General features: G+C 33.0%; 1 protein-coding gene across 1 annotated transcript in view; it reads right to left on the bottom strand.

Annotated features, from left to right (window-relative positions):
• The window catches only part of LOC145268924 (uncharacterized), a 156,935-nt gene that overhangs the window by 73,701 nt on the left and 65,327 nt on the right, over positions 1-17,907 (bottom strand). Inside the window, exon 3 of the mRNA XM_080124589.1 lies at positions 2,506-2,597. Coding sequence (XP_079980715.1) covers positions 2,506-2,597 — 92 coding nt within the window. The remainder of the gene's footprint in view (positions 1-2,505; positions 2,598-17,907) is intronic.

Below are 17,907 nucleotides of genomic sequence, written 5' to 3'. Positions count from 1 at the left end.
ACAAATTTTATTAAATTGGTAGGTGTAGCTTAAGTAAATAAAAATTCTCTCTCTCTCGGTTGGTATGCAAATAAAACGTAAGAATTTTGTGTATGTACAGAAATGACGTCATGATTTAGTTTCGAACTGTTCATTTAATGGCTGAATAACCGAAACTGAATAATGGCTGAATAACCGAATGTTAGAATTGTACGATAAATACTTCTCCCCAATCAGCGGCGCCGGATATTTAAAAGGGAGAAATCATTATTTGTGTCGGATGTAAGAGATAAGAATATGCGTTTTTGTAGGAAATCTGTACTCATTTAATGACGGCTAACAGGCAGGAAAGTAACAAAAAGTATAAATGCACTTGGTGTAGAATGGTGTCGTAAGAGGACTTGATATAGAGAGGGTGAAATTTTAGCTACTTCCTTTGTATGTTAACGATGATCATCATGGCACTCCTCTGAATAAAAGTAATGTTTTAATATTACGAAGTAATGTGTATGTAATTGCATTCTATAGCTCTATAACACAATAGCATAGCTAGATAACGTAATGGCTAATGACGCAAACATAATAACTTTTTATGTGCCATTTGTTATTGTTAACCTACGAAAGTTTCGTCCAGAGGGGAAAAATTATGTCTACTTTATTATATACAATTTATTAAATAATAAAATGCCTGTATAAATAAAGAAATATATATGTATGTATATTTGTGTATGGTCAACAGGTAAATAAGTCAGCAAATTTTATATTTCGTTTTAATTTAATAAAAAGCTGCTTTAAAATTTCAAATTACAAAATTTTGAAGAAAATTTCCTCAATGTCGGAGAAATAAATAAAAAGCTTTCTGATTATATTAGGTTGGTGCAAAAATAATGTTTTTTTACGTTCAATGTCAAAAGATCATAACTCCTTTCATAATAAACTTTATTAAAATAAGAACCATGTCTATATCACATTTTGGCCAACGAGAAACAAGTTTATTTATCTCATTAGACTTCTGGAAGCAATGAAGTCATTGAAGGCTGATTCGGAATCATCTCGGCTTTTGAAGCATTTTTCGCGCAGGAAGTTGTCGAGATGCTTGAAAAAGTGATAATCAGTGGGCGAGAGGTCCAATAAATATGGCGGATAAGTCAGACTCATATCCCAATTCATTGAGCTTCTGCAGGGTCAATTGAGCAACGTGCAGGTGAGTGTTGTCATGAAAGAAAATTGCTTCATATTGACCAATCTCGGGTATATACATTGGGGCTTCTGGTGTATTTCGTCAATTTGTCGGCAGTACTTCTCTGCCGTAATCGTTTCGCCCGGATTCAAGAAGTTGTGATGGATGAGACCAGCTGCAGACCAAACATTCACCATAACCTTTTTTTGTTGTTGCAATTTCAGTTTCGGAAAGTGTTGCGGAGCTTCTTCAGCATCCAACCACTGTGCCGAATGTCAACAGTTGTCGTAGAGGATTCACTTCTCATCACAGGTCACAATCCGCCCGAGAAATGGATTGTTTTTGTTTTGCAGGAGGAGCATAGAAGACACCTCAAAATAATGATTTTTTTTTATTATCGTTCAATTCATGCAGCACCCATTTATCAAACATTTTTGATCCCTATTTGCTTTAAATGGCGAATGACTGTTGAATGGTCAACCTCGAGTTCAACAGCAACTTCTCGTGTGGTTTTAAGACGATCAGCTTCAATTAAGGCTTTCCAATGCTCATTATCAACCGCAGTTGGCTGGCCGTGACCATCTTCAAGGCTCTCGTCAACATTGCCAAATTTCTTTAACCACGGTTGTGCCATATGTTTATTAGTGGTTCCTGGGCCAAACGCATCATTGATATCACAAGCTGTCTCGGCAGCTTTTTGGCCTAGTTTGAACTAGACCAAAAAATTGTGCAGATTTGAATTTTTTCCATGCTGTCATAAAGCCTGCAAAAAAATGAATAGATAGAGCGAAAAACGTGCTTCAAGAAAATATATAACATGGCTATATATATATATCAATAAATTGATTCAGAAATCATATATAAAAGTAACATGTGAGAAAACCTAACCTAATAGTTTGTGTTTTAACTGCTTATAAAATTTCAAGAATATTGATATAGATTAGCAACTTATTTTGCAAATGAACATGTACGAATAAGTTTGGAAAAAAAATCATCTTTCACATTTTTATCACTTTATTTGCTTAAAACTCTTAAAATATATAATGTACATTATTATTAATTCATTTGGAAGTAAATTAATTTCTGAACAAAACAGTGGTATTTTGAGGACTTAAAGTGCTTTGGTTTTTAAAATATGACGATTTTAGCAGAATCCTCTGAAATCTGATTATCCAAAGCGTTTTATCATCCATTGATATTTTAATATATAATCTATAACAACTTAGATTTGGAACGTACAGACACAAATTGATAAAGCAAAAATGGATTTTAAAAAAAAAAGTGAAGAAACTTGTAATGATAAAATAAATGATTTTCTTTTGAAATGTCATCAGAAAATAACTTACTTGAGGTCTGCTTGATAGGAAACGAGTAAACTAACACACTCCATGCTTCCGGTACGAGCAGCCTTATGAAGGGGAGTTTCACCAAGGTAATCCTGAAATCAAAATAGAAAGTAAAAATCATTAATCATGAACAGAAATCAAAATAGAAAATAAAAGTAAACAAAAACCTACAAAATATATGCATTGTTACTCAAGTCAAAAGACAAAAATAAAAGCCATTTTATTAAAACAAAATCAAAAAATCTAAATGATCACAAAGAGGAATTAGTTCTGTCTGTTCCGTCTGCCTGCTTCCCTCCGGACTACAACTTGGATGTCTTCAAGTCTAATGTTAACAAATTCCTAATGAACCGCCCCCTTAAGTAAACACTTCATCAAATCTCCTCACTAACGTAATGTACTTGCAATAACCCTTATCCCTGAGTGGCTTCCGGGCCTTGATAAGTGGTGATCTCTGTGTAAAAAAAAAAAAAAGTTTTAGCAAAAAAAAAAAAAAAAAAAAAAAAAAAAAATGGCAGAATGATTTCAAATTAGTTCCTTAGAAAATGACAATAAATTTTATTGTCACTTTAATATATAAGTATTTAAAATGAAAGGAAAAATTGATTGTTTACTCTGAAATTGTACTGCCGGAGTCGAAATACATTATTTACAGAATTCATTTAAGTTATTTTCGTACGCATACTGACCATCAACAGATGCATTCAAATGCCAATCCTAGTACGCACACCCCATCCCTTTTCTAGTTTATCTAATGCCCACTCACTGGAAAATTATCATGTCAATCTTTGCCAGTTTATGATAAAAATATTGCCATTTTCACTAAGTTATTTGGTGTAAGTTGATTATCATTATTTTATAAGGCACAATTGCTGAATTAAAAATGACAATGAAATTAGTTAAGTAAACACCAACTGGTTGTTGGATGAGTCACGTTTTGGGTTATTGAAAATTGTTGACTATTCTTTAATTACTCTACTACATTAGTTACTTTTCCTTTGTTTATCATCATCTTTGCTTTAACCTATGCTGGTATTTGTTGGACAGCTTTTAGAAAATGACTTCCAAACTAACCTATAATCAGGTATTCATTATTCACTATTCTCTTGTTTATTCTTATCACTTTCACAGATTTTTTTTTTATTAGCCTTCCACTGTGAACTGAACTTGCTACCTCAACTGTTCTACATCTACTAACTTAATGAATATTTTATCATCTATTTATATTTATCGTCAGACAATTTTATAATCTATTTATATTTATCGTCAGACAATTTTATCATCTATTTATATTTATCGTCAGACAATTTTATCATCTATTTATATTTATCGTCAGACAATTTTATCATCTATTTATATTTATCGTCAGACAATTTTATCATCTATTTATATTTATCGTCAGACAATTTTATCATCTATTTATATTTATCGTAAGATAATTTTATCATCTATTTATATTTATCGTAAGATAATTTTATCATCTATTTATATTTATCGTAAGATAATTTTATCATCTATTTATATTTATCGTCAGACAATTTTATCATCTATTTATATTTATCGTAAGATAATTTTATCATCTATTTATATTTATCGTCAGATAATTTTATCATCTATTTATATTTATCGTCAGATAATTTTATCATCTATTTATATTTATCGTCAGATAATTTTATCATCTATTTATATTTATCGTAAGATAATTTTATCATCTATTTATATTTATCGTCAGACAATTTTATCATCTATTTATATTTATCGTCAGACAATTTTATCATCTATTTATATTTATCGTCAGACAATTTTATCATCTATTTATATTTATCGTCAGACAATTTTATCATCTATTTACATTTATCGTCAGACAATTTTATCATCTATTTATATTTATCGTCAGACAATTTTATCATCTATTTATATTTATCGTCAGACAATTTCATCATCTACTTATATTTATCGTCAGACAATTTTATCATCTATTTATATTTATCGTAAGATAATTTTATCATCTATTTATATTTATCGTAAGATAATTTTATCATCTATTTATATTTATCGTCAGACAATTTTATCATCTATTTATATTTATCGTAAGATAATTTTATCATCTATTTATATTTATCGTAAGATAATTTTATCATCTATTTATATTTATCGTCAGATAATTTTATCATCTATTTATATTTATCGTCAGATAATTTTATCATCTATTTATATTTATCGTAAGATAATTTTATCATCTATTTATATTTATCGTCAGACAATTTTATCATCTATTTATATTTATCGTCAGACAATTTTATCATCTATTTATATTTATCGTCAGACAATTTTATCATCTATTTATATTTATCGTCAGACAATTTTATCATCTATTTATATTTATCGTCAGACAATTTTATCATCTATTTATATTTATCGTCAGACAATTTTATCATCTATTTATATTTATCGTAAGATAATTTTATCATCTATTTATATTTATCGTCAGACAATTTTATCATCTATTTATATTTATCGTAAGATAATTTTATCATCTATTTATATTTATCGTCAGACAATTTTATCATCTATTTATATTTATCGTCAGACAATTTTATCATCTATTTATATTTATCGTAAGATAATTTTATCATCTATTTATATTTATCGTCAGACAATTTTATCATCTATTTATATTTATCGTCAGACAATTTTATCATCTATTTATATTTATCGTAAGATAATTTTATCTATTTATATTTATCGTAAGATAATTTTATCATCTATTTATATTTATCGTAAGATAATTTTATCATCTATTTATATTTATCATAAGATTATTTTATCATCTATTTATATTTATTTCAAAAACACAAAGTGGTGGCGTGCCATAAATATGGCCATAAAGACAAGTTTTGTCAGCCTCCAAAAACCAAATTTCCTGATCACCAAACTCATTTTGTCTGCTCACCAAACTTATAAAAAAAAAACAGTGGAGAAAATTAAATTCGATTTCAAATCCCACAGAAAATACATTAGTGTTAGTTTAATCGAAATTTCAGTTTATTTTCAATTTGACACATCTGATATCACCCTTTTTTTGGAACATATTGGTAAAAAATCTGATTTACTGAAAACAAAGCATACTGTCCAGAGCACATCTACTAATGACATTCGACTCTCTGGTGAGCTAAATTGTTCTGTCTTTTCAAGATAAACAAATTCATTGGAACATGCTGTGTCAGATGCAGACCTAAATCTGATCAGTTTAGACTGGATTGAAGAACTTGATCTCTTTACTGTTCCACTGAAACAGGTTTTCAATATATTTTTCCCTTCAAGTCATATCAAGACGCTTAAGTTCAGTGATGTTTTGAGAGGATCTGATATGTTGCACAGAGCTCAAAGCCACTCTCAAGTTGAAAGCAGATATCAAGCCAATATTTACACCCAAATGCTGTGCTATTCAACCCTTAACATAATCAAAAAGGGACTAAATTGCCTAAGAGAAGTTGGAGTGATCAAGAAAAGCAAACGCTAAAGTCTGCATCTGCGCTGATTATTTCACAAGACTAAATTATGCATTACACATACTGTCGACCTTTTTGACAAGTTAAATGGAGGAATCTGTTCTTACAAAAACAGATATTTTAGACGCAGTTTTGCAATTGGAAGTTGATGAGGATTCCAAAGAGCTCCTTACAATCAAAATTCACAAAGGGTTATGTAGATTAGATTTTTCCTTTTCGAGTCAAAACAGCATCATCCATATTTCAGTCGACTATGGATGACATGTTCACAAGTATAAGAAGAGCCTCAGCATTCTTTGCAAATCTCAATATTTTAACATATCCAACACTATTTTTTTCATGTATATAGAGAAAAACATAAATTTTTACTAGACATCGATAAAGTATTTTGGATTTATTTTGATAAAACAGGTTGACAATATTTCAGCTATCAAAATTCAACATACATCAAAACTACATTCTTTTCTTAGTTTTACAAGCCACTAGAGTTCATTTTTGACAGATTTACATCGCATCTGGTCTCCTCTAAACCACCTACGAAAAAGAATTATTACAAAACTGCTTTTGACAAAATTAAAACTTCATTTCATATCTTCTCAAATATTTCAATCCATCTTGGGACATTGTCAGTTTCTGATGCTTCTGACTATGGCATTGGAGTCATTATCTCTCACATCTTTCCTGATTGTAATCAGAAAGCTATTGCTCATGCATCTGTCATTGACATTTGCAGAAAAAAACTATGGCTAAATGGAGAAAGAAGCTTTGGCAAGAGTATATGCCATAAAAACATTTTATGGACATCATTTCACATTGATCACAGACCATAAACCTCTGGTAAGCATTTTTGGATCCAAGAAAGGTATTCTTATGTATACTGCCAATCGATTACAATAATCTGTTAGATTATTTCTTGATAAAGTACCTTTCAACTAATTTGATTGGAAATATAGATGTCTTGTCAAGGCTCATTAATCTACACCAAAACCTACCTGAAGATTCAGTTGTTGCAGCAGTATCCTTGGAGCCAGAAATCTCTTCAATGCTCACAACTACAGTAAGTTCCTTTTCACATGATTATAAAAGTCACAGTTTCTGACCCTCTACTACAGGAAGTCATCAGCTACCATCATACCAAATAGCCAACAGGATCCTCGAATAAACAGTTACTACCATTTTTCCAATGGAAATTTTCTCTATCCAAATTTGATGGTGTAATTAAGTATAGATTTTTTAAAAATTAACCTTAAAAAAATACAAAGAATGAAATTTTATTATAAAACAAGCTGCGGCAACTTTTTTTTAATGTAACAAAGCTTATAATATTAATGACATCAACATCTAGTTTTTAACGTTACAAAAAATGAAATGCGACGATAGTTGTAGACGCAGCTTTAAAAGTTTCATCCTTGTTTTATTAAAGAGTTTCATTCTTTGTATTTTTTTAAGGTTCAAGACTAATTTTTTAAAAACCTTATCATAATATTTACTTTTTAATTAAAAAAAAAAATTGCCGCAGCTTCTTTTTTTAAAAATATTTTCATATAATGAAAATATCATTAGTTTGTTGTTTTTTTTTCTTAATAGTCGCGTACATACTACATTTTGTATTATGATCAGAAAAGTCTGATGAGTCGCACAAATAAGTTCACTCTACACAGGTTGTATCAAAAAGTCTGACAAGTTGCACAACAATGTTCACTATACACAGGTTGAACCAAGAAATCCGAATTGCATAGCGATATTCACTATACACAGGTTGAATGCTTCTGCCCACTCCCCCCAACAACCTGCTTTTATGGTGCCCGGGAACACTATGACCTTCACCTTCACCGAGGTGCACGATTTATATGATCTTCACCGAGGTGCGCGACTTGACACACAAAAAAAAATGCCTCTTAATCACCTGCTAACGCACGTGTCACTGCAACGTTCAATGACAACAACAACAACAACCTTCTCACTCGACCTGCCTTTTATACCACTATCTCAATCCCTTCTCTTGCGCATGCGCCTGTAGATTCCTGACAACCTCGAGATTTCCGCTTATAAAAACCCAAGTTTTGTTGTTGCGCATGCCTATACAAGGCACAAACACGTGGGCATTTGTTGTGTTGGTAAGTACTACACTCCCCCCTGATCTGATGATCACATAGAGTGCACTCCGGGGGTGGCCTCTTAGTTCGTTGGCTTCTGTGAAGGGCGGTATTTACACCCTCGGATTCAGGTTCTGGTTCTGATTCTGCCTGATCAGATGAACTAAAACTACCACTCTCTTGTTCGGTGACCTCACTCATCAGCAGCTCATCATCTGATGATTCATCGCTCTCTGTAGTTGTGGGATGTACTTCACTACCTGGGCGAAGATCGCGCACATGGCGTGGGGTTCCATCAACAAGGACCGACTGCTGGCTGACCACTCCAGATATTCGTCTTCGCTTGAACTTAGTGGTGCACCGGTTTCCAGGGGTTCTAACCCAAACTGGATCCCCTACCTTGTATTTGTCATGACTCTCCTCGTCGATTGGTTGGACAGTGTGAATGCCCTTTATCCTAACAGGGTATTTGTGTATGGCATTGGCCAGTGCTGTTGTTAGTGTCTTCCCATTCTTTGGTGTGATGTTATACCAATACGTGGCCTCCGTAATGGTGCATTGCTTTCTGGCAGCAATTCTCTTGATGCTGCGATGGCTGCTCTCAGCAATGCCATTCCCTGATGGCACATGAGCACATCGCAGTCGTAGTCGGACACCCCACTCATTCAACAACTGCCGAACTTGGTGGCTACAAAAAGGAGCATCGTTGTCCGTCAATATCTCTTCCGGCGCACCTCGCTCAGAAAAGATAGATGACAGTTGGCGGACAACATTCGCTGAGTCCTGCCTGGTCATTTGCCGCCACACCGCAAAACGAGTGGGTCCACAGTCGATAAGGGTTAGAAAGGGCTTACCACTAATGGGTAATATCCATCGCTAATCGTTGCCATACATGCTCAACTTCCAATCGCCCCTTCTGCCATTGCTCAGGTGCAGGATCGATAGACTGGCATGCCTCACAGTGCTTGATGATCTGCTTGACATCCGCCCTTGTCACTGCCGGGTCCACACGCCTCGCAAAATACAAAGTTCTTTTGATACCTGGATGTCCACTCTGCACATGAATTCTTTGTATTTGGCATGAGCTAATCGCGCCAACTGCGCAAGATCGAGCAGCGAACTCCACGCCTGTCTTCACAGCTTCATACCATTTGTGAGGCACACGGGTTAGTTGGTCTGCATGATTACAGTGTGATGCCACGAGCACGAGCGTTACACTCACCGACAGGTCATACTCTGATACCAGACTCTTCAGGGTGTTTAGCCTCCGCCGGATTAACATCTCACTGGCTGCCTTAGTGCGGACTCTTGTTCGTCCCAAAAGAGTGTCGGACACCCAGTGGTAGACACAGAGAGAATCCATGTACAAGTGTAACTTCTTCGACTGCCATTGCAGTGCCAGATTTAAACCCTTCACAACAGCATCCAGTTCCACCAGGTTGATGTGTTGAGCATAATTCACGGGTCGCAGCCAGCACGCATCTTCAATTACATTTCCACGTTGCTCCAATAACACTCCCAATGCCAAAGAACTAGCGTCAACCCACACATTCACAGTGTCCCCATCGACACACCCTTCTCCACGGGTAGGGTCCTCCTTGTTAACTCTCTCTAGGGTTTCTGTCGTCATCAGAGTTAGAAGAGCATCATCAGATACATCATCCCAACCTGTAGTTACTAAACTTGCCCTGCGTTTGATGATGCCCACAGCTGCTCGGAGCCAGCCACATGCTGGTAAGTGACCAATAAGTTTCCCACACAAGGAAAAAATAGTCCGCCGCGTAATAACATCAGGGATGTTTGGAATCTCACTGCCACGCCTCCATAGTAAGGTACCGTCTTTCCCGCAAACGTCCAATCCTAATACCCGTGCTCCATCCCTCAGACGTTCGGGATCCTTGCACTCCAACCCGAATTGAGCTAACTTTTCTCTGACGTGCGACGCAGATTGTACGTCTTCATTGATGTACACATCGTCAATATAGGCCGATGTTGCGTCCTCAGTGGTCTTTTCCTGGGACAACACTGCATTTACGATGGTCTTCATGATTTGCGGTGCCACATTCAGCCCAAAGCCAAGCCGAGTAAGGCAGTATCTCTGACCCCGGAACCACACTGTCTGGAACGGCCACAATGTCTCATCCACTCGCACCTGCAAATAAGCCTTCCGCAAGTCTACTATAGACACATTGGAGCCCTTCTGGCGCCATTCTCTCAGCTTGCTGGCGCACACGTCAGTATCGGCAGTGTACGTCTCAATGTATCTATTGAGTTCACGATAGTCCAGCACCGGACAAACTTTTGATTTGTTATGCTGGACTACCGCCATTAAGGGAATCAGACCCTTGGGTGGTCTCAGCTTGTTGGGGTAGGGGATCAGCCATCCATCTTGGATCCATGCCTTAAGTTCCTTCTCATATTCATTACAGGCCTCGTCGGGTATTGAGTACTCTGCAATGCTATTCTTGAGTTCGGTTGGCGCCCTTCCTTCTGTCCACTTCCACGATGCAGTCCATGCTTTTTGGTGAGGGTCGTAGTCCACCTTAAAATCAGGCCAATCAATGTGAACTGCAGCACACACTGGGGTTTCCAAAAATCGCACAGTCCCATCTCTTCCGATAACCACTCCTCCCAGTGTCTTAATAGTATCGTATCCCAACAGTACATCGAATCCCAGCAAATCCCCTCGCATCACCAGCACATTAATGTCTGTGGCCACACCAGAGTCTGTGTGGACTTTGACAGTTCCGGCTCCACAGCAAGCTTGCGTATTGCCACCTATTGTGGTTACTTTGATGTTCTGCTTTGTCCAGTTTCGACACAACTTGGCACTCATGATGGTGTGTGAGCACCCGGAGTTGAGAAGAGCTGAACAAGGCACTTGGTCCACGTACACATTTATTGTCGGTTGTGCCTCAATTAAATCTTGTCCGGGGAACAGGGCGGCGCTGACGTCCTGCCCCCTGATGCATTTCCCGTACAATTTTGGGATAAATGTCCATAACTACCACATTGGAAACAACGTGGGTGCCCCCGCCCCTTGTTAGTACAATTTCTTGCGAAATGGCCTCGCTGGGCGCAGCAGAAACATCTCCCATTGGTCGTGGGTCTCAAACTGGGACTCTTTTCAGCATTAGTCTTGGCTGCCTGCGCCATCATTATTTTTCCTTCTCAGCCCACACAACAGACCCGAGCATGTTTTTGTGGTAAATCTTTTTTCCTCACATATTAATGTTATCAACTTTGTTACATTAAAAAAATCTGTTTCAGCTTTTGTTTTTAATGTTTTGATTTAATATAAAAATATTGTTGCATCAATTGATTATGAGATGAAAAAATGAATCCCTTGGTAAAAGAGAGTTGTCTCTCTGCAAGCTTCAAACATTTAAACTACATACCATGAAATGCAACAGATTTTCTTTGGAAGTCATTAAGGAAAGATTTTATAAACTAGATGCCCTTCCTGGCACCTACCCAGTGAAGTGAAGTGAAGTTATTGGATACCCTACCATATAGAAGAAAATAATGAATAATTTGCATATGTTAAAAGATAACAATCAAAGACTTCTTGGCTAAGAGTGAAATGGATTCACACTGAACAGAGAAGTTCTGGACTGGAATAGTATAATTCAAACATTTCAGTGAAACATTTTCAATGGTTAAATTAGAAAATGGCACCCATTTCTTGTTAACAGAAAAAAAACAATGTTTTTAAGATGTGTGTAAAGAGTAAAAACAACATAATTAAAAAATAATGAAATGATCTTATTTTATGATTATGTCTTATTGTTGTCAAAGCTTCCTTTCATACCTTATAAACTGTTTGGTTGTTAGCTTAGTGTTAGAAAACCAGAGAGATAATAGGCAAGTGTTAAAAAGAATGAAAAAATACCCACTTATCTTAATTCTATGTCACAAAATTAGTAGTCACAAAACATTAGCATTTTTTTACAACAGTGGTTAGTGATTAAATCAGGTTGACTGCCTGAAAGAGAGAAAGACAAAACTTCATTCTAAGAATTTGAGTAAATTTCACTTTCTCAAATAGATTATATGACTGAAAGTAGCAATACACATGAAAAAATTGAAATAGCTTAAAATATTTCAATATTGGTATCTATAGAAAGAGCTCGATGAGCTAAGAAATAATCTTTTAAAATTTTTTATATCTAATTAAAAATAAGGAAATGATAACTATTTTTGTGCCTCACACGTTTGGATATTTTTCCCTCTTTAAGACCATATGTGTTTTGTCACATTTTTTACACTACTTTTTCATATGAAATTTACCATATAAGTGTATTTTTGTGCTAGGAATTAGAATATGCTACTGAAAATCTCCAAAAATTAATGGTTTCCAAATAATCTGCAGTAAATGCACATAAATATTCTGCAATTCCTTAAAAATGCCATGTATCCATTAAAAGAAAAGTTAAAGAACTCAAAGCTGAATTGTAATGCATTTTATGTACAAATAACTGAAATCGAAATCTAGGACTGTTTAAAAATGAATATATTGCAATATTTCTTTGGTATTATTGTAGATTTCCCATTTGACCACCTCTCCAAAATATGCGATTTTACCTTTGTAGGCAATTACATGTGAATATCTTTAAAAACATTAATGAAAGATAAACAAGTATTATTTTAGAATTTAATGTAAAATGATTCCCCATTTTGAGCCATTCTAGCGTTTTAGGGCAGCTTAAGCCGTTTTTTTTTTTTTTTCTATCGGAGCCTTCTTTATTTTTTACTAAAGACAATTATGCGTGGTTTTAAGAGCGTCTATGAGAGGGTGGGGAGGTTGCTACTCTGACTTTGGGTTAATAATAGAGCTAAGGAAAATTGTGTGTGAACATCCTGAAAACTTGATAGAAACAAAACAAAAACAATTTTAGAATTTAGGATGGGGGTTACTTTCACATAAATTTAATGTAAAATAATTCACCATTTCGAGACCATTCTAGCATTTTAGGACAGTTGACTAATTTATTTTTTATGGGTGATAAATGGTGCACTTTTCTTTAAGGAAGGATTTTTTTTCTTTAGACATATGTAGCTTACCAGGGAACTTTGGTCAGGAGCTTGCCACTTAGACTTAGCATTATTGTTAGGGCTAAAAAAGGTTTTAAGCGGAGGCTTGCCACTCGTACCTAGGATTAGAGGTAGGATTAAAGGAGTTTTTTTTTTTTTTTATTCAAGAAAGCATTTAACCCTCATATTTTCGGTTAGTGGGTCATAATTATTGGCTTTTTAAATGTTATGCCTTAGATTTTGGACATCAAATTACTTTTAAATATGACATTTATTTTTGTTTGTTTGTTTGTCGTAATTCTTAAGGGATGTGAAACTTAACAAGAATTACGGCAAAAAGACAAAAATAAATTTCATTTAAAACAAGTGACATCACTAACAGAAAACGTGACGTTTGGAAAACTTAAGTATTTTTGCCCACTTATTTAAATATCAAAAAACATTTTTTGCTAAAGCTAACAAATCATTCACAAATGTTTGATAAATTTGGTTTTTATTAGTGGTGGGATGATTAATAGGAATCGTTAATCGTAAGAATCGTGTATTTTGGGGGAATCGGAATCGCATCGTTAAAAAATACCTTAGATTTACGATTTTTTCATTAGGATTCTCTTATATTTTTAAGTTGAACTGTTTGTTCGAAGTGAGATTAATGCTCTCAAAAATTTATGATAAAAACGTCATAGAACTTTTCATAACATATTTAATATGATGTACAAGAATTTTATTAACTACTTTAAAGGTAATCTTTATTTATTTTAATGAGTTTCGAAATTTCTTTGAATATTTTTCATCTTTAATTCTTTGAATTAAAAAAAAAAATTTTTTTTTTTTACTTTTAGCTTAACTTGCTTTTATCTTTCACCATTTCGGTTTTTAGTAATAAATGCATCTCTACATTAAAAACCGACCTTGTGTCTAACTTTGCCCTCGTGGGGAGGCAAGTAAATAGGAAGTAATATAGTGGCTAAAAAACGCTTTTCGACCACCATAAAAGCATTACAATACATTTAAACCCTGAAGAATTTCCACCATGCGTACTTGTTGTTCTAAACTACTTGAGTTTCAAACTTTAAAGAAAAAAAAAGTGCTTTAAAATAGTAAAAACACTAAAGCTTTTTTTTTATGTTTTGGAAGGAGGGTTACAGGCGCCCCTATTATCCCAAAGAGCCAGCTATGTAAACACTTTGCAATATATTTTAATAATTATTTTTAAAAAATTCTTTACAATCAATTTAAAATTAAGAAATCATTTTCTAAACTATTTTGTTTATATATGTTCACATTTTGTTTTTAAATAAAATTAAGAAATTAATTTAAAAAATATTGTTTATATCCATCTTCATTCAAAAGGGTTACTTTTCGGTAGTTTCACCGGTTGTTAACCTAAATTTTCCGAATGTCAGAACGAGGCTCGTCTGAAGACCTACTTATCTAAGCTTCACCGATTTTTGTTATGATTTTATCTGTGTTTTTTTTTTATTTTTTGTTTTTTTTGCTGGAGTTTATGTAATTATTAACAGGAAAATTGGTGAAAGTCAAAATGGAATCCGCGCTATTTTTAAATATTATTTTCAAGTTTAATTAAAGTTTTACGATACCCTTTTCTTATTACTGTTTTTGCATTCTTTTGTTATTTTTATTGGATCAAGTAAAGATTAGATACCTCGTAGCAGAAGACAAAGATTGGCGAACATTTCAAGTGACACCGGTTGTTCAACCTTGACATTGCTGTTGGTTGTTTGTAAACATGTCAAATAGCAGACATGTTCGAATGTTCGCGAGCAAGGTTTTGTAAAAAAATATATTCACAAAACTTTTTAAGATTTAAAAGAAAAAATATATATTTACAAAACATTTCGTTTAATATTAAATATTTACAAAACTTAAGGATTAAAAAAATTTTTTTTTCTATTTACACAAAACTTTTTAGTGTAAGTAACAAAACAAGCGTAAATTTAACAAAATATATTTAAATAAATGGGTGTCTTTCTGAGTGCGTTTTTTTTAATATATTTAAAGAACTTTAATAAAACTAATAATTATAATAAAAATAAAAAAAATGAACTATATTAATTACAAAACATTAGAAACTGAAAATTTTGGATGCTAAACTTACTTGTACTTAATTTGTCTTTATGGAGAAGTAAGCAAATAGCAAGCATTTTTTTGTTTGTTTTTTTTTTAAATAAAAATGAAAATTATAAAAAGATTTGTATCTTGTGATACTACACTTCATCTTTATAAAAATAAAAGTTATAAAAGATATGTGAATAAAATATATTTTTAAAAATCTCGATCGTTATACTTGTGATGTTATTATGCATAAAAATTGCCTTGGTCTAGAAGGATTTCTCCTTCACTGACCACCTACATACATCGCACTTTAAATAAATATTGAATTGAATTGTATTAAAAACGCACAAGGAAAGATAAAAAGAAAAAAACAAACACACACACACACACAGAGTACATAAAGATTAATTTTAGTTGCAAAAATCCAAACAAGTCAGTTATTTTATATTTGTTTCTGCCATTAAAAAGTTTGGTTGTAATAATTTTATTTAATTTTTTTTTAAATTATGTATTTTTTTAATTGACATCATCCAAAATTCTGTTATAACGTCAGTTTATTTATTTATTTGGTATTTTTTACGACCTGCCTCAGCATAGTATAAACACTCCCAACCACCCATGTTAAGAATGGCTTTCGGAATAAACACCTCCCAACCTCCTCATGTTAAGAACGGCTTTTGAGGTTGGGGGTGTTTATTCCGAAAGCCATTCTTAACATAGGGAGGTTGGAGTGTTTTTAATCTGCTGGGGCACGTCGTAAAAATTTACCATTTATTTATTTATTATTATTAATAGTTTTATTAAAAAGTTCTATAAATATATAAAAAGAACGCACTCAGAAAGGCAGCCATTTATTTAAATATATTTTGTTTAAATTTTTGTTTTATTACTTACATCAAAAATTTTGCGTAAAAAGTTTTTTGTTTTTTTTTAATCCTTAAAAGTTTTGTAAATATTTAATATTAAAGAAAATGTTTTGTAAATATATATATTTTATTTTAAATTTTTAAAAGTTTTGTAAATATATTTTTTTTTAAAAATCTTGATCGCGAACATTCGACCATGTCTGCTATTTGATGTGTTTACAAACAACCAATGGCAATGTCAAGGTTGAACAACCGGTGTCACTTGAAATGTTTGCCTATCTTTGTCTTCTGCTACGAGATATCTAATCTTTACTTGATCCTTTTTATTTATTTATTTATTTTTTGTCGGATTTAACAAACAAACAAAATGAAAGCAAAAAAAAAAAAAAAAAAATTGGTGCTCATGCACTCATGTTACCGTTATTTTTTTTTTTTAATTGAATTGTTTCTAATTGTTAAAGGTACTCATGCACTTATTGAGCCGTTCTGAAATAATGACATTATTGAGTACCTTTTATTTTCTTGAATAAAATAAAAACTACTCGATGAGAACACTACTGTTTTTTTTTAATTGAAGAGTTTCTAATTGTTAAAGGAAAATTGGTGAAAGTCAAAATTAGCACTTGTGGTGATAAACAAAAATAAACAAAAAGCTTCAGCGTGTCCATACCTCTCATGGAATGTCGTCGATCGAAACACAGTGAAATGTTATTTGGTGCTAGTGCACTTATTGATCCACGCTATTTTTAAATAGTACTTTCAAGTTTAATTAAAGTTTTACGATACCTGCTTTTATTAAATTGTTAGGGGAAAGTACAGAATAGGTACACAACAGCCTCCCGTCCCTATGTTAAGAATGGCTTTCTCAATAATGTCATTATTTCAGAACGGCTCAATAAGTGCATGAGTACCTTTTATTTTCTTGAATAAAATAAAAACTACTCGATGAGAACACTACTGTTTTTGTTTTAATAATTATTTTTTATTTAAAAATAAAAAATAAAAATTTCAATTGTTCAAAACAGGTTTTTTCCCCAAAGCTTATTGGGATTTTTTTTTTCATGAACATGCTCTAAAAATGTTTCAAAATTATCTAATATTTTTTTCACTTTTCATGTTATAAGCCTCTCTATACATGGCCTCATCGACAGGAGATGATTTCATTTCTCCTACTGATCCCGATATTTATTTCAGTCTTCTTTTAATATGAGATCAGTAGGCTTAAGTATTGTTGGTGCAAACCCCAGTAAGCAGATCCACAAAATTTTGTGAATGGTTTATAGTCCCGTGAACATAAACTTGCAAACAATGTACAACATCGGAGATGATGCGTATTTTGCTACAGGGGTAGCATTCGTGTACGTTTGCTCTTTTTCTTTATATTTTTTAATATATAAAATAATTCCTGAAATTGTTATTAATTTCAAGGTGCATGTTTAATTCATGGTTAAAATATTTGTTTAAACTTTTATCTTCAATGAAAGAAATTTTATGAAAAAAATCAAATCGTTTTTGAAATTCCCTTAATTGTATTTCCACTTTTTTGCTGTACCAAATTTTTTCGCTACACAAAAACTTTTGATTATATAATGATATATTTCAAAACAGCAATTCCACGGGAATCGGAATCGTACTTTGTATCGGAATCGTTAATCAATATTTTCTTGGAATCAGAATCGGAAAAAATTAAGGAATCGTCCCAACACTAGTTTTTATTTTCAATTACATTTCTTGTCCGAGTGACACATTATTTCGTTGAACTTTCCAGTTTAAGACATGTTTTTTATTTCTCTACCTGGACTTCGGGCCAAAATCACA

The sequence above is a fragment of the Euprymna scolopes genome, chromosome 4, assembly GCF_053919585.1.
Source record: "Euprymna scolopes isolate OS-2025 chromosome 4, ASM5391958v1, whole genome shotgun sequence".
NCBI lineage: Eukaryota > Metazoa > Mollusca > Cephalopoda > Sepiida > Sepiolidae > Euprymna > Euprymna scolopes.
Note: the sequence above shows the minus strand (reverse complement) of the source record. Positions and strands in the feature narration are given on the sequence as shown.